The sequence below is a fragment of the Hylaeus volcanicus genome, chromosome 1 (genome assembly GCF_026283585.1).
Source record: "Hylaeus volcanicus isolate JK05 chromosome 1, UHH_iyHylVolc1.0_haploid, whole genome shotgun sequence".
Taxonomy (NCBI): domain Eukaryota; kingdom Metazoa; phylum Arthropoda; class Insecta; order Hymenoptera; family Colletidae; genus Hylaeus; species Hylaeus volcanicus.
This window is the reverse complement of record NC_071976.1, coordinates 7,306,148-7,324,670: the sequence shown is the minus strand read 5'-3', so window position 1 is coordinate 7,324,670 and position 18,523 is coordinate 7,306,148. Positions and strand designations below refer to the sequence as shown.

Below are 18,523 nucleotides of genomic sequence, written 5' to 3'. Positions count from 1 at the left end.
TAATTCAATTTAAAATCAATTTTCAATTGCATTTAATTCAATTGTCATACAAAAGTGACGTATATTTACAATAATTCTAATATCAGCATAAACAAATGTAAAATATCTTACAATGACAACGTATGTACAACGATTTATTCGTAATGTTTATTCGATCAATTAGTTACTCAAACGAGCTTCTATTCGTCCAATATTAAACACGATCTCATTCTATATCAAATTCTAATTCTTGATGCAATCAATAAATAACAAAAAGGATTAATCTTTTCTTCGTCGTTTGAAATTTTTATCTCGATGAAGATGTTGCTCATATCTGACCGTTAAGCATTAGTCAGCACTCCCCTAATATTTTTCGTAAAGTGTTATCATTACCATAATTGTAGCTATCAGTTCAGTCAAATAAATTAAGGAAAACTCTTGGTGTAATTATCGATGAATCATTGCGTGTTTAAGAAATATTAGCGACCATGGTCGGTTTCCACGAATTTTTTTGGCAAGCATGAGTCAGTTAACAGCTATGTTTTCACCAGAGGACTTTGAACTAGTACGTCGTGTCTGGGCCGAAACGTTTGAACCCAGACAGCCGAAGGTTGGCCGAGGTTACAGGTCTAAACTTTGCCGCTTCTCCCCTTTTGCTATTCGACTAACAGACGTTTCGTGCGTATGCGACGCACATAGCTTACCTCTCCCTCTCATCCCCGAAATCTTCGGTTTTTCTTCTGTCTACCCGTCCAGACGTTCGTCCCTCCCACCTTCGACGGCTTCGACTCCACCCTGCTTCCCCGCCGAAACCGTCTCTTGAAAAATATGCGACGCGCACGTTGTGTCTGGCTACATAATGCACAATGGGAGTGAAACGTTCATGCGTAGTTACTAATTCTTTCGCTTAACGCTTCGTAAAGGACACCGATCTTCGTATTTTTCATTTTCAATCTCGGAAAACATATGTCCTATCTCTGTTTCTAATCCCTCAGTTTTTTTAATATTGCTGCAAAGTTAATCTTCCTTATACCTATTGCACCAAACGAATCACTTTGTTCATACACATTGAATTTATTGAATTATAGAAATATGAAAAATAAACATCACTATTTGAAATAATATACGTTTGCATCATCTACGTCTTCTTCGATGTACAATGTTACAATTTACAACGTTTCATTTATGTAACTGATCACACTCGGGAAATACTTGGAAAAAACTCTTATGAAACAAAATTATAACAATCGCGTATATATGTTCGTTATAAATGTACACAATTACTACAGCTATCATCTGATTTCCATATTATTAATCAGAGGTCGAAGCGTATATCGCTATAAATAATAATGATTGTACTATTAGCATATTTAATTTAGCTTTCCAACTCACGAGCAGCAATTGTACTTGTACATCGAATTTCAAGCTTTGTCCGTTGTTTTTCAACGTTTTCTTTGTTCTACGTTTGAATGTCGCGTGAGTCATCGGTGAGCAACGAACTAATACAAACAGAATGATGAATTTTATTCTAAAGGGATAAGCATATCCTTATCGGTGTTGAAATAAGGAAGCATGAATGTAAATTCGTATACAAGAACTTAAATTTTTATTTTCTGCGCAACTATTTCAGAAACTATTTGTAGACATTTACACAATAGTTTTGAATGAAAGCCATTCTTTGGGGGACACTTTCGAAATTTGAAGAATATCTCAATTTTGTTTAGAGTATTAGTTCTTTTTATGAAAGTTGAAATTATCTTGTTGTATTCGCGTATTACAATTACAAAATGCAAATATTTAATATTAATACCGTATGCTTTACAAAGCAAAGGAGAGTTACAACCATCGTACCTCCAAACCCCACAGAAACGGAGACATACAGTGGGTGTAGAATGTATTCGTACGCCGATCAATTTCCCAAAAAACTTTTCCATGAAATTGTAGTTTCTTAACTTCTTTTTTTTGTAATCAATGATATTTTACATATTCCCGGAAATCTCTAAGATAGCTATATCCCAAACAATATTTACTAGTTAATATAATTACATAAATTGTATTTACCTAAATACAATTTATCACCTGTCATCTAATACGTATAAATGAGAAAACTTTACCTGCTACATGAGTTGAAAAATATTGCACCGACATTACTTGATACGAAACAACATTACATTTTGTTTCTTAAACGAAAATAATCTTCTTTATATTAAGAATACTCTTTCTTATTTTTTTCTCTAATATTCCAACACTCTTTATCTGGGGAAAAAATGAATTTTTTGAAATCCCACGAAGGAAGTATTATATACTTATAAATTAATGTAAATTTCTTTTTCTTTCATCAAGTTTTAAAAATTAAACCGTTGTCCAAATACTTATTCCTTCAATACTTTTATCGATTAATTGTATTTTTCTTGTTAATTTCGCAACTTACATAAATAGCTATTTTTTTTTGTAATCTATCTATTCCAGAGATTTCCGAGAATATGTAGAATGTCATTGTTTATCAAAAATAAGTTAATGTATGTAAATTACAATTTTACATAGTATTTTTTAGAAATTGATCAGTGTACGAATACTTTCTATACCCGCTGTACTTGGAATCATGAAAACAATTACACCGACAGTAAAATTACACCGAATTTCCTTCTTGAACTCTTTGGGGCACGGTGGGATTAAAAGTGTCCCACCTTTTTGATGGACCGTAATGCATGGTGGGACATTTTTAATCCCACCTCGAAATTTTGTAATAGCTGCATGTCTATAGGTTTATACTTCGTCTTATTTACGTAAAGCAGTTGGTAATATATTCATCCAATGTTACAAATGTATGCACTTATGTTGGCAACTTTTAACATGCTAATACCGGTTCAACAATTGTTGTAAGCGGAAGGTTTATTGCGATAATATTTCTTTCCTGGTTTCATGTGAAAAATCGTAGAGGTAAGTTAATTTATATAAAAATTAGTTCTATATAAACAAGTGAAGTGTTTTATAATAAAAACTAAAGATTAAATTTGTTTGCAAATGATGAAAGTATGGTGGGATTTTATTCGTCCCACCATGCAACTTGGGGAGTAATACAAAAAAACATATTTTTATTTATTGTTTATGTTTTAATATTCTTAAAACTATAAATGTGACGCCCCTTGTTATTATATTTATTTTGTTACATTATATGATACATTTATTAATAAAAATATAACAATTTTGTTTGATTTGAAACGCAATAAAATTCCTGTGCAACACGGGTCCATTTTATGACCTGAATTCCTGTGCCGCAAAGAGTTAAACTTCAATCATTTTCGTATGAAATACCGAAGTAATCAGTTTCATATTTACAGATCCAATTTCTGAATAAAGAATTTCTGTTCTTCGACCAAGAAGCTTAAACTTGGCGTGACATTGAAGTTCATGTCAGATTAAATTTGATCAGTGACAACCAGATAGGGTGTAACCATAATGTAGTTCAGTAGCAGCGACACGACATCCCTTAGCGGTGCGCTGTGTTGCCACCGAACGAATCCCCAAATTTCACGGTCCAAAATTATATTTTTGTTTCACTTCCTCCTTGTGAGATGTAGGTCACGCAGACCCCTTCTTACACCTATCCTAGACAAGCGAATCTAGGCTGTGGGCAGTACCGGGTGCATATAGGTATCGATCGTTGAACGGCGTTGCTGCAGTCTGGCCTGGTGCACCGGCGAAACTGGGTTACCCACCTAACCTATACACACGATTCCGCGGATCTTGTTCCTCGTCTCAACGAAGCCGAGCACGCCTCTCGTGTTTCTCTAACCCACGCGCTCGTGCATTTTCGCCCACGCATGCATAGGCTCGTACATCTTCGTGACTTCTCGCTCTTTTCTTGCTTTCTCAGTTAATTCTCTGTCTTGATTGTCGTTAAAAAATATTATCCGTAGAAATTCATCCTGTACCTTTACATTCAATCAAGTTTGAAACTTTAAGTAGAAATATTTAATCGTCGTTTTGTTATTGGATGTTAAATTAACTTTTGGGTTCACGACCTGGTCTCCGCTATTTTCATGAAAACCATTCACGATATTGGCAATTCTTTTTTGGTTATTGTATGGGACGATCGGCCCTTTCATGGGATACTGGACGACCTACGGGGGGGGGGGGGGGGGGTTTAAGCACCTGTCCATATTTATAAAATGGGATGTCTTTTTGAACAATTTGTTCATATTCTAAATTCTTTATAAAACACGACAAAAGATATCGTTCGCTGAATCAAAAAGATAAATTTATTATTAACACTTTACCGACCGGTAGCCTATTAATCGTTTCTTTTCCATGGCAAACAATACTTTCTTATTTATTACTGAGATAGCACGCTCCCATTGTATGCTTCCATTAATATGTGGATTATGAAATATTATATAAATATAATATAATATAATATAACACTAATGATATGAAAATAAACAATATTATTGAATTTAAGTACATATATATCCAAACGCTACCGGTCGGTAAAGTGTTAATAATACAATAATGAATGAATAATAAATTTTAAATAAATGAATTCCTATTTCATTTATTGTACGTTGTTTTAATTTAGGCTATTAATTTATGAAAAAAAAAGACACATTTTCGAAAATTCTAGAGTGTATAATTATATCATTTCTCAATTTGATCATTTCTTATTTTATTTGAGAGGGCTGCTTATTCTTACTGTAGTAGAAGATACGTGCAAACGGGTGTGACATCTCGTGGTAAAGTTAAGGCGAACAGGCTATACGTGCGCATGCACAAGGCTGCACGTCACCTTACCCTCAAGTGTCGTGGGGCTGCGCCTACTGCATTCATGCGAGTTGAAGGGTCTGCTATGTCGACGTACATTACGCATGCGCAGGGCTCTGCACTCTGTCGACTGGCTGCGCACGCGGCCACTGTACCTTCGACTCGGTGTGGGTTTGGCGTTTGACTACTTTTCAGGGCCGTCCCATAATGTATACACTAAAGACCTTCAATCATTAATTAGTAAAGAACTTGGAATGAAATAACTCTATGTGTTTAAAATCGAATAAATTACTTCGATAACCTATGCTTTCAAGATTAATATTTGTAGGAATCAAATGACTTTTAAACGATTTGCAGTTTGACAACGTATATTTTATTGTCTGACTTTTACAACTGTCTCGACCGAACTGAACTCCGAATTATTATAAATAACAAATCACATCGCGTTCCCACGTAACCATTGCATTCACGGATACTCACACACTTACCCTCGTATTATACAGGATGTCCCAAAAATGTTGTAACACCTTGAAGGAGGTGGCTCGGGAGGTGATTTGAAACAAGTTTTTCCTTAGTGAAAATGTTGTCAGAGGTTTCGTTGAAGAGATATTAACGGAAAACACTGACCAATCAGAGCGCGAGTATGTCGGAGTGCTCGCGGTAGCGTATGAGCGAAGTCGGCTATCGCGTAGCCTACGCTCAACCGGCATACTCGCGCTCTGATTGGTCGGGGTTTTCGCTTAATATCTCCTTAACGAAACCTCGAACAACATTTTCGCTAAGGAAAAAGTTGTTTGATATTACCTCCTGAACTACCCCTTTCAATGTGTTACATTTTTGGGACACCCTGTATACAAATAAATTACTCAACGACAAAACGGTGAAAATGGGTCTTTTAGAGATTTATTCGAACAGTATTTAATAATTAAGTTTTTTTTGTATTGAATAGTACTAAAGAATTTCTCTTACTTTACTATCAGAAAAGATTTTTATTAAAATCGATTAACCCAATGCATCGAACTTTTACCAGCTTTAGTAGAAACCGAATAAGAGAAGATTAAATTAAATTTTTGGCCTTTCAAGGTGTTATAGCTAACTGGTACAAATGTTCTGTGATAAGAAATATCTATGAAAAATGTATGATTTAGTATGTAACGAATTAAGGGAAAGCGAATTCATAACGGTAGTATTAAAGACGATCATTGATGAAATCTGAGAGTGTAGTTGGTTGGATTCTACTAATGAACCGACACTCTCGAACATTGAACGAGATAAGCGTAATCGCGATGTCTGGAACAGAAACGATCCAAGTTGTAAAACAGCATAGGGCACTTTTGGAATCGCTGTACGATCCTGTCGCTCCTTAGTTGCAAAGCGAAACGAGTAGGGGGCCACGGGTCGCGATTCGTAGGTCGTGCGAGAAGGACTAGCCTGCATCAGTCTACGCCGCGTCCCTTGCAAAAGGGTACGCTCGTCTTCACGTTTTCCTTATTTTACTTCTCCCCTATCCGGGTTAACACGCTATACTACTATAAACGCGTACATTAAACACACACGTCAAAGTCGCGAGTGTAATACCGAAAAACCAGGGTCCTTGAAACGAAAGGAAAACATCGTGGAGAACCTCATGGTGTCGGTGAAAGAATCTCACGCAACCTAGGAGCGATTTGACGCCGTATTCGATGTCGTCGTCTCAGTTGCCTGTACGATTTTAAACAGACTATTCACACGTTTTATGGATATTTGTCGCGTGTGCCTTCGAAATTCTGTAGTGTTAGTGGCCGGTGCGCGCATTGTGCCCGCGTAAGTTTTGCTCCTTTATCTACAGCACTCTTTATCGTTCGCATAAATCTCGATTCGGAGAGAACTACATAGAACGCGCTCGGTACTTTTCGGCACGCGACCGAATACCTCCGATCATCAGTCGCGAGACTTCCCCTTAGTGATCGAATAGGGAAGAAGGAACGTGCGAAGAAGAAAATTTGGAGGAGCGAAACGGACTCGTGTGCCGCTGATTTCGTTCGGTGGTACATTCTCGGCAGACATAACCTGTATGCGCTCCATGAACAGGAAGTTTCCTGTGGTAGGAGTGGGTGGTACGAAGAGGGAGACGCCGGTCGAGCCTTAAATATCGATTTTGGCATGCAAGAGGTACGATAGCCGTCCGTTTCAGCGTGTCTCCTACCTTTGTGCATCTCCACGCTGACGAGTTTTGACAGTTGAGTGCGGGAGTAGTGCATCAAGAGGAATCGCGTGCATTTACACGTAACAAAAACAATATGGTGGCGTGGTATTTTCGAGCCGAAAATTAAATGCACAGTGAACAAGTGTTTTCAAATGATGGAATTCAATGTGTGAGTTAACTTGGATTTTTTTAAGTGTTCGTTGAAAATGTTGTCCTCGGATCGTCGAGGGTACAGACATTTCGTCTATAAAACGCGTTTGAGGCAGGAAAATTCGGTGACTATCGATCGATCGTCTCATTAATGTTGGCCAAGACACTTTGTTTCTTTCGTTTCGATAACCATTCAACGGAAATTACGTCGCCTTTCGGATTTTTACGTGTCAACTGTTTCGACCTACGAGTGTAATCGTCAAATGTCCTTCAACACTTCCAGCGTTCTCAACCGTAACAAGTGAAGTCTGAAACAATAGTAACCGATCGGAGAAGACTGTAATATAACTCGAAGAGAAAACAATTCAACTACGATAGAATACATTTTCAGAACACTCTAAGAGAGAGAGAGAGAGAGAGAGAAAAAAACCCAGAAATAAGTCAACGAAACTGCCAGTGTCTTCACAGAGATAACCCCGTAAAATATAGGGAACCGTCAACTATTATGATACCCGAATCACGTTTATAAAGCCCTTTGTCGCGTTTGCCGATCAAGTGGACGATGACATCATGGTGCAGCATTGCCGATTGAGAACGTGGACAACGGAGCTAGTGTTGGTTAAATGTCGATAAGCCCTTCGCACTTGACACCGTTGTCCGTTTTTCAATGCGTCGAAACTGTCGACGACTCTAAACTCGTCGACGAGGAAATATATTAAGAATTTTTACTACGTAACAACAGAGGCGTGCTTTTACAGTCGCGCTAGTAAGGAACATGAACGAGCGAACACGTGAAACGAATTGAAAATTTTTCTCGTTACTTGGACGCAACGACGTTCGTTACATTCTTTTACATGCAGCATAAACTCCCGATGACCGCATTCACGAATACTGATTCTTCGAATCCTGGAATGTTCATCATATGAAAGGAGGAGCCATTTGAATTAATCGACTCGTCGTTCTCGTTCGTTTTTCGAAAGCAACATTTTCGGCCAAATAGCGTCGCTGACGCGTGATAAAAAGAAAAAGCTATATCAGGAAGAATGGTTTCGAGATACGGCGTCTCGAAGGAGGGCGCAGTGGGTGTTGCCGTAGGTGTAGGACCTATGCACTGTCTCCTTCCACATTGCGGGGGACCGCATCACCATCACCACCTATCGGCCCCCCATCCCCAAAATCCTCAGGCGGGGCACAATCACCACGTGCATCCGGCCCATCAGCCACCACCCTCGCCGAGCCCTCACTTGAATCACCAGCTGAGCCATCATCAACTTACCGTAAACATCAACCATCTCAGCCATCAGCAACAGCAACAGCAACAGCAACAGCAACAAAACCAGCATCAGCAAGCACCGCCGCAGTATCGCGTTGTCACTACGAACGTCAGTAAGTACAAGTTTCGAAGGGGCAAGTAAAATAAAAAAAAAATGAAAATTCCAAACGAAAGTTCACGAGAATTATATTTCTTTCCTCCACTTGTAGCTGGCGGCTTCGTCGAAGAATAAAATACAAGTTTTTATTATTTTTTGAAGGTGGAGTCTGGAATTTGTTAAATATCAAAATTATTAACTCGCTCTCTCTCTAGCGCCGAGTTTCGAAAACACGCCGATCGACTGACGCGCTTTACGCGCCGCCCACCAGCACCTGAAGGGTTAAGCATTGACCTCGTTTTATCTACACATTTTTGTTGATTAAAAAAAAAAAAGAAAACTATGCGAAACGAAGACACGTGCCACTAAATATCCACGTGCGACACACAGCTGACCGAATATGCGATTCGATTATCGTTAGGTCTATTGATTGCGTTCGGTATTATTTTATGGTCAAAGGTGTATCAGAGTTATCGTTATCGGTATTGGTATCTATTCAAGAAAATTCAGATAACGTTAATGCAAACGTTTAAGCTTTTAGACGATTGTAATCGTCGCACTTTATTTCTCGAGAACTTTGCTTATTTTAGAAGAATTAGAGCATACTATTGAAATCTTACAATCCTCATTACTTCAATTTAGTAGTAATTAATAGTAGAAAATATTTACTAACCACTACCAAAAGCACAATACTATTTGAAATAGAAAATTCATATTTTTGTAGCATATTAGTTTCTTTGCCAACAAATTCTTTTTCTAAGAAATAGAAAATATGCTTTCCTGTCACAGTTATTTTAAACGTAATTTTGCATGCGGCTCACCTGTATGAGAGCTTAATCTTGATTTGCTCCATCATGGACATATATTTTCGTGACCATTGGAAGCATTGTCTCTTTTGCTTTACTTCCACGCATCATTTATATTTTTTCATTTAACCTTTGACGATTAATGCATTCCATTAGAAATTCCCTAATTTGTTACAGTCTTAAAATAGTTTCATGCAGTTTTTACTTATTCGTAATTACATGAGATTACATCTTTTTATTTCAATCGGTATGTATCTTTCATTGCGTGCCAATCCAAATGTGGTTGTATGCGAATGTACGTGTCGAGGACCTGTGCGTATAACTGGGAAATACACATACACGAAGCCCGTTATTTTCGAGCTCACTGGAGGTAGTTAATTTGACCTGGTGGCCTATCTGTCAGAAGTCGAACCGTTTGCGTCTATTTGTAGATACACGGCCAAGCTCGGCCTGTACTGAATAATATCCGTGAAAATAAGTTGACGATATTCCAGTTATAGTAATGTCAAGTGTACTCTGATGCGATGCTTTTTTCCCATAATTTTTCAATCGTTTATTTTCGGTCACAAAATTCATTCAATTGTTAGTACATATACGTTATGCAAACGCTTTATGGGTTTTTATCGTCATTCCCTTGTATATAATACAAAAGTTTCTGTATATTTCTTGGTACTTTTATCAGGATAAATACTATTCTTTAATAGAGTCTCGATTAATAAATTCTGGTGATCTACGAATGGTAATAGTATCGATATATCGGATAACTTAGTATTTAGGTTAGTCCTTAGCGCCCCTGGGCGGCATTGTAGACAATTCACGATATAGGTCAATCGATAAAATGCTTTCTACCTTGTACAGTCGCGACGGTACGTTCGATTCTTTCCTCTTGCATGATACGTCTCGCCGTGATTACGCCAACCTTCTCTCTGCTCTAACGTTTGAACAATTCCTGTAATTAAGACTAATTCTTTCGTGTAGGTATCTGACAAACTTTTTAGTTTAATGATCGTAACACCTTACTCAAATTGGCAGATTATAGCAGGAGTACAAATTTAAAAAATACATCTTTTGTATATTCTTTCACGCAATCGTTAATCAAAAGTGTTATTATAATTAATTTTGATTTACCTCTGAAAGATTGATCAAAGTGAGTTCATTCAAGAGTTCAGTATGAGAATTTGTCTTACACAAGTAAAATCTTCAATGAACTACATTTTTCCAACTTTTACTACAAAAAGTATCAAAATTTTCGGTTCTATTCCTATACACAACTTTTAATTAAGTTTGTATCTTATATAACATTTTAATATAACGTCCCTTTCCTCAATTTTTATTTTTCCCTTCTATGGAAATTCGTCTGACCTTTGTACATTATTGACACCCTCGAAAATGTAAGAAAACCCCTAACTTTATTTTATAAATTTCGTTCATTACTACGTTGAAGATAGTTCAGACTTAACGAGAATTTATCTTACCAGTAAATGAATGGAATCGTGAAAACAAGATATAAGTCGAGAAAATAGCCGTGTTGATCATAACCGAGTATTGGTTTTAAAAATATATTTTATGCATAATCTCGTAAGCGATGCCATGAAACACATATGTATGTATGTATAAATAATCCCAACGCAATTTTGCCCTCTGAATGTACCACAGTATCTAAATATCGTGTTGCCACGTTTATCACTTGAGCGTGTCACTGTCTTGCATTAGCCGCCACGTGGTTGATGTGTGCTCGTTCTAACCTCACTTTTACTTTCACGCATATTATCTTCGAACGTGGTAAGCTGGTTTCTCATGTGGCTAAATTTCGTCAAATTATTTTCCAACTACGTCGGTTCGTTGAACGATTACAATTAAAATACATCTTTCATGGTGTCTGCGCACTATGCTGTGATTTATTGTTGGAACTAGGGGAGTTGTAAAGATAGCAATAGAGAGAGGGAAGGAATTGGCACCGGAAATGACGTATCGCATTCTGTATTGTATTTTCTAGGCCACGTTCTTTCACTCTGTTGATATACGCATGTATACGTCTTAAACTACCATTCACAACAATATTTATTCATCTTTTACGTCTCTCAATTATCTGAATTACCAATCGTCGTTAATTATTGTTATCGAATAACAAATTTCATCGTAGAATTTTTATTATTACTTCGATTATAAAGATATGCAGCATTTTGATTATTACTCAAATTATAAGATTTATGGAAATCACTTTAGCCTGGCTCGAAGAAAGATAAATTTCTATAGAATTGTTTCTCTTAAATCACTCGATCGTTACGTGAAATTGTAGCGAATAGGGATCGTAGGTCCGAATTCAACAGGAGCATAAACGTATCTACAATTTACGTGTTTTCGTGGTACTTAACACGATCCTGACGATGGAGTTCGGCCTCGCCCCCCTTTCGTGGCAATCAATGCACTTACGGGACTACAGATAGCAGCACTGTTCTGGCCCCTGCCCACATGTGCAAAGATGGCCGTTTGCGAGGCCGTCTTCTCGGTTTCGTTGCTCGTGTTCGAGCGTTCCTGTCACTTCGTTCTTCTCTCCTTGTAGAGATTTATTCGTACAACTAGCTACAGCCGTTACGCGACGAAAAACTATAACCAGCTTTGTGCCGATCTTTAACGGTGACCAACGAGGTATCTATATTTTTTCCCCTGTTCCTTTTATCTGTCTCTGTATTCTTAACGTATTTTCTCGCGACAAGTTCGTAACATGTGGCGAAAAATACTTCTCGCATTGCGTGAAACATTTCACGTTTCCAGCGCGTTACGTTGTCGCGAATTTGTCGGTTTTTTTTCTGCCGAGACAATAATTCTCACGTGGCATATTTTGACGATACATGTAACCGACTATACTGTATCTCTTAGCGACGACGTGTCAAGCGATGTCATGCAATTCCACGCATAATCGCTTTCGCGAGTAATTCGTTTAACGACAGAATGGCGAACGCACCACGTTAGAAAAATATCGTGCGTATGCGAATATGTACGGTACAACGAACTCGTATTTTTCTTTCCTCTTTTTTTAACATTACAAAAACGAGTACGTTCAACGAGTGAGATAAATGCTGATAGTGAATTATTATCATTGTGTATTTTGTACTAAATATCGATACGACAATCGACTATGTTGATTCATACGTGCAATAAAGAAATCACATTTAAATGTTTCAATTATGATTATGTACGACACGAAAAGCATATTTTTGTTGTCCCCATATTTTTAGTCTCTAAGCAACTATAGCGTACATTTGAAGCATTAAGTGGAATAGGATTATTAGGTTTATTTCGAATACAATATGTATGAGTTTATCATCAAAAAACGGATTAATTAATTTATTGCAGCAGTGAAATGTAGATTACATTGAAATCTGTTCCATAAAAAAGAAGTGTTCAATATGGTGTGCCACTCAACTGCATTTATTTCATTATCGCGAAGAAAAAATAGCGGGATACGTATGCTGAAAGTGTTTAACTGCAATTTTGAAAGTGTTTGTTGCTTGGGAGTAGATACTTGTTGAGTAATCGAGTTACGATCATTTACATGCGATAGTATGAATAAAGTGAAACTTCGGATCTGTAACACGTATTATTTGCGTCCTCGTATAGAATGGAACAATTAATTAGTAAGCAAAGCAAATTAGTATAACTATGCAAATACATATACATATAAACGCGTCAAGTATAAAAACGATGATGTTACGTTGCGAACAAGACAGGCATGCAGAACGATACGATACATTTTACGAACGTGATTTTATTTTGTTGTACGATTGATTTTTAACTTTTTGCGGAGTCGAATGCCTATGACTATATTTATGTTTAAAAGAGGACATTGTGAAAATATTTGTAACGGAATGATTGTTTGCATTTACTTTTATTAAATTGTTATAAATAATATACATATAGAGCATATCTCATAGTTATCATTTTACGAATAATTTTTCACAGTTTCTGGCAGGTATAAAATCATAATTCATCATAGCTATCTGATTAGCGCAAAAATGGTTATATGTATATACTCGTATAATAATAGAGACAAGACAATTTTCGTTTACAAAATGTGTATTATTAGTAATTCAATCATTGTTGAAAGTTTTTAACTGAAACAAATATAAATTTGAAGAGTAATCTGCAAATCTTTATCAAAGTTCAATCCTTTGATAGAAAAAACGTTATCATAACAAAAAAAAAAAAAAAAAAAAATCTTGTAACGATTAGATAAAAGTATGTCTAAGAACAGTAGTTTGAAAACAATTTTTTCATGTTTTCACAGTAATTGCAGCATTTAAAATTATGTGTTTTTTTTTTCTAATTGCAGGATCAGAGTTTCATGTGTCTGGACAAAATTACGGCACCCAACCAGGGGGCCAGGTGGGCGGGGGAGGGGGTAGCGTAGGAGTACCTGGGGGCAGAGGGCCTCCACCACTCGGCGGCTTACAGTCCATAGGACAATCGGGGGTAGGTATACCGCCAGGAGGTCCTGCTGGAGGGCAAGCACCACCTCAAACCCCAGCACCTGGGGTACAGTCACAACAGCCGCAAGGTCCGGCGCCTACTACGACACCCCCCGTGCATACACCCTCGCCACAGGAAATGGGAAAACAGGCTCATCTACAACCTCAACCACAACCTCTATCACAAGTATATGGGTCTACACAAACGAGGCCGACCACGCAAGTGAGCTTAAATTGCTGTTAAAGTTTCTACATTTTACACTGGTCAATTGGTCGGTGTACACTCAATTTTCTTTTTACACGGTTTCGGTTCAAGATTGTCTTACAGAAAGAGAACTGATTCTATTCTTTTCGCACGAATTTTTTGCTTTAATACGTGCACATATATTGAATATTTTTACATAGGGCATTGGCGACGCCGATAAATAAATCTTGGAGTTGTAGGAGACCACCGAAGACTTTCTGGCCGACACTTTGTATGCTCTGACCTCTCAAGTCATATGTTTCCTTGGAAGGCTGAGTGTGACAAATGTGAATTTTATGTTATTTGAAACAGTTTTTATACACTATTTATTTATATAAACCTTGATGCCTCTTTCTTATTTGTTACAAGGTTTATGAAAGTTATGGAACAAATCCGAAATATATCTCTTTTTACATGGTTTTTTTTCAAACGCATTTACCGTGTAAAAAAGATAATTGATTGTATGTTAGTGAGTTTATATTACTATGATAAGTTCACAATGTAGCATCTGTATATCATGATTTCAGATCAATGTTTGAGTTGTATTTAATTATCTGTTGTTTATTAATTTCAGGGTTATTATCAGCAAGGTCCAAGACCGCAACAACCAAGAGGTCTTAGTCACAGGGGGGGTCAAGGAGGTACTGGTGCACAGGTAGTCGGGATGTCAGGTGTCGCCGGAGGTGGAGGTCAACCAACAGCAATTTATCATCCAGGCGGTTTGCCAGTTCAATCTGGGACAATGTATCCAGTTCCAAATATTCATTCTGGTCTGCATCAGCAGTCCGTATACCCCATGAGCAGTCAAATACCCCTTCAGGTAGTAGTTAAGTACTGTTGATTTTATATATTTACTGTCATGCGCCACTCATTTTATTTGCATCGCAAGAAGCGTGAAATATCTCAATAAGAAGACTTGTTATTAAACGAAGTAAATAAGCTATAGAACCACGTTATAATCAACTTTCCTAAATTTGATTAACTATCTATGCGAACACTACCTATTTATAAAGCATTACATTACTCATCATTTCCATTATCGACGATCATAAGTGTAATAAATTACTTGTACTTTTAGTTTGGTCCACCGCAACGACATCAAACGCATCAAAATCAATCATATTTCGCACCATTTCAACATTCTACCCTTCTAACGGCACAAAATATGTTTGGATATGGTGCGCCTACACCAGCTCCTCAACCTTGTAAGTAATGTAAAATTTGATTATTGAGAGCAAATGTCAAATTAATTAGCACTATATTTTATTATGCAGATTTGTGGCCTACTGGCCAACCAGCGAATACACCACTAAGTTTAAGTAGAGCAGGTGCGAATGCTGTTACTGGTGGGGCACAACATGTTGCAGGCCCGCTGGCCGGTGCCCAAGGAGCCCCAGTAGTACCACAAGGTACGCTTCAGCAATCTACGCAACAAGCTCAGTCTTTACCCTCAATGGGTATATCTCTTTCTCAGACTGGTAAGTTATGAGCAATTTATAAGGCATACGTTCATATCGTTAACTTCAATTCATAGAGAATAGGCTTGTCGTCCGAAGATCATTTATTTTCAAAAACTTTATCAGTAATACAAAGCGTGTGTTAAATGCACGAATTCAAAAGAATAATCTCTTCAGGACTACTGACGCATATTTCTGTAATTAACATTTCAATGCGTTACCATTAAAAGATTGATAGATGTTAGAGTCAATATTAATTTCTATTCAAGGAAGTAAATCGTTCCTGAAAAGGTTAAGTAAAGTTACATACTGTGCTTATATATTCTATAACTATATTGATTCCAATAATATTTAAATTTAAAAAGAATTTGACAGTAACAGACGTTTAATGATTGGAAATCCATAAGAAAAGTTTATCTATTAATAAATTTGTTTCATTTTAATGCTTGAAAAAGATGTGTCTTATTTTCAATGGAATACAATTGCACTAAAAAATTATTTATTTAGAAAGTAAGTTTACGGGATAACGTGTTCAGTAATGATAACATGTAGTCTTTGAACTTCGTAAAATTTCTGGAAAAGTAAGGAACATAAATCAGAGAAACGCATCTCCTTTAAGTCCCAAAAGTTTTAAGGGTTTTATTTATGACTGAAAAGCCTTAAAGGTAGGCGAGATTTAAGATCTGAGATCTTCAAAACCCTTAAGGTTTTGTATCTGTCCCCCAAAATTTACTTTTGTACTCAGGTATGAAGGGCCAGGTAGAATTCCTAAATCTGCCTGTAGCATCCCTTTTTCAAAGCATCTGCAACAGTCTTACTCTTCCCGAGCAAGAGAAGAGACAAGTTGTACGATATACTGATAGTACTGCGTGTCAGTTTTTAAGCAATTTTAGTGATTTATTCAATTTTAAATAATGTACGTTGTGAATAATGTGTATAGAATATACGGCGGTGAGTGTCGGATTAGATACACGAAAATTAGTGACAATAAAACGGTTATTATTAAATAACCACATAACCATGACATATTAATGTCATTATTTCATCTAAAAATTTTTAACTGCCTTTCATTAAATCCAAATGTTTGTTTTACATATTGTATTGTAAATTTTTTGTTTGTTTTATAACTTAAAGATGTGTACTCAGGCCATAACGGTGGTGCAACAAGTACGACGAATAGTACAATAAAATCTCGGAAACCAAGAGGACAAAATGCTATTACTGATATCGTAGATCCGTCGACTGGTAAAAATATAAGTCACGAAATTTACAAGGACAATGAAACTATTCAAAGTGGTGACTCTAGCAACCGTGACACACCTCGGCCACAGGTGAGTTATGTTGGAATATTATACATTAACAATTGACTATAAGAGCTTTGTATTTGAAACAATACCAAATTTTATATTAGTGTAACCTCTACACTTCTTAGTGTTAAACTAAAAAAATAAGTAAAATGTGAATATGTAACTGATATTCTCTTTTAGTCAATTGTTTATATTGTTTATATCTGTACCCAAAAGCCATGGTTATTTATATTTTTATTTTCAATTGCATTTAAAATTTATTATTCTTTATAAGAAAACTATTAATATTAAAGTAATATCGCAGTAGAAAATTTGGGTAAATTTATTATACGATTTAACCTGATTGCAAATAAAACAAAGTCAATGTTAGTATAACATTGATATATTACTTACGGAGGTATCCTTGCTCGCAAGCTGAAAAAGTGTTTTTTATCGATATGTTTTGTAGGAAAACTATAAGAACAGATAATTCAAAAATTTGAATGTAAGATTGTTTACATAATTTTTGGTACACGTGTAAAATTACCATTAAATATACAAACAACCAGAAAAATTGTAATTTAGGTGATTTTCAAATTGCAAGAGGTATGTTTTGGAACAAATTGGCAAAGCTTAACACTTAGATTACTTTAAATATGTCTCTAAACAGGTTATTCGTTGTAAAAGCGACAAACAGAGAACGGCTATATTGTACCTCTTTTATTTAGCGATTGCAAAAAAAAACAAGAAATTTCCTTTTAGAAACGATATTTGAATATTTCAAAATGAAAACAAATCAAAAAGAAATCAATTTTGTTGAATCTGCAAATGAGGATACAACCTATGATATATATATTTTTTTTCTATAATTGCATTCATCTTTTGCAAAACTATGGCTAAAGGGTAACAGAAATAGAAAACATGTTGAACGTTTATTTTATTTCTCTTAGTACATTTGGTTTCATTTCTTGTCCTATGATTTGAGTTTGGAGCCAGTTTTTAGTTGTCAAGCATAATCTTTACTTGATTGCTATGTATCATTCTCTATCACGCAGAATTGGTGATTGTTACAGAATAATAACGCTGAGGTGCAAGCCGACTTCGCAGCGCGGGTCGCGAAAACTCTTGTGAAAGTCGGGACCGAAGAGTCTAGTTCCGACTCGACGGTACCGACTAGTGTACCAAATACACCCGCAACTCAAAACGTAACGCAAAGTTTATCAAATTCCCAAACAAATTCTAATAACGATGTGAACAGTCAGTGTAGTACCAGTTCACCAACGCAAAATACACCTAACGTAATCGCGTTGTGTAGTCAATCGTTAGGTACTCCTAGTAACATGGCTCAAGTAGTAGACTTTAGTGCAGTGAAAACGGAGTCTAAACCATTGCAAATCTCTGTGAAGGAATTTCAACCTCGTGGTGAAATAAAAAGTGTGGTTGTCGAGGAACCACCACCGGCTGCACCACGTAACGTAAACAAGGATGATGTTTCTGCGCAGTTATCCGCAATGACTGTAACAGAAGTCGAGGTGAAGAGTACGAGTACGAGTGCTTCGCCCACCGTGACACAAGTCCCAATTCCCCTTGTGACCGCACCAAGTACGAACGTTCCGGAAGTCCCTAAACCGTCCACCACTGCCCCGAGTGCTAACCCGGCTCCTGCCAGAGAACCACTTCCCACTTTATCCAGTAAGAATTCATCGAGTTCACCACCTAGAAGGAAAAGTCAGACTCATGCTCACAATCAACCTGCTGCTGCTGCTGTTGCTGCTGCTGCTGCTGCTGCTGCTGCTGCTGCTGCTGCTGCTGCTGC

At 36.8% G+C, this 18,523-nt stretch overlaps 1 protein-coding gene across 1 annotated transcript in view; it reads left to right on the top strand.

Annotated features, from left to right (window-relative positions):
* The first annotated feature begins 6,256 nt into the window (after nt 1-6,256).
* The window catches only part of LOC128874537 (eukaryotic translation initiation factor 4 gamma 3-like), a 33,801-nt gene continuing 21,534 nt past the window's right edge, over nt 6,257-18,523 (top strand). Inside the window, exons 1-7 of the mRNA XM_054119359.1 lie at nt 6,257-8,461; nt 13,585-13,943; nt 14,539-14,784; nt 15,043-15,169; nt 15,239-15,442; nt 16,556-16,752; nt 17,781-18,523. Of these exons, the coding sequence (XP_053975334.1) occupies nt 8,119-8,461; nt 13,585-13,943; nt 14,539-14,784; nt 15,043-15,169; nt 15,239-15,442; nt 16,556-16,752; nt 17,781-18,523 (2,219 nt within the window). The 5' untranslated portion in view covers nt 6,257-8,118. The remainder of the gene's footprint in view (nt 8,462-13,584; nt 13,944-14,538; nt 14,785-15,042; nt 15,170-15,238; nt 15,443-16,555; nt 16,753-17,780) is intronic.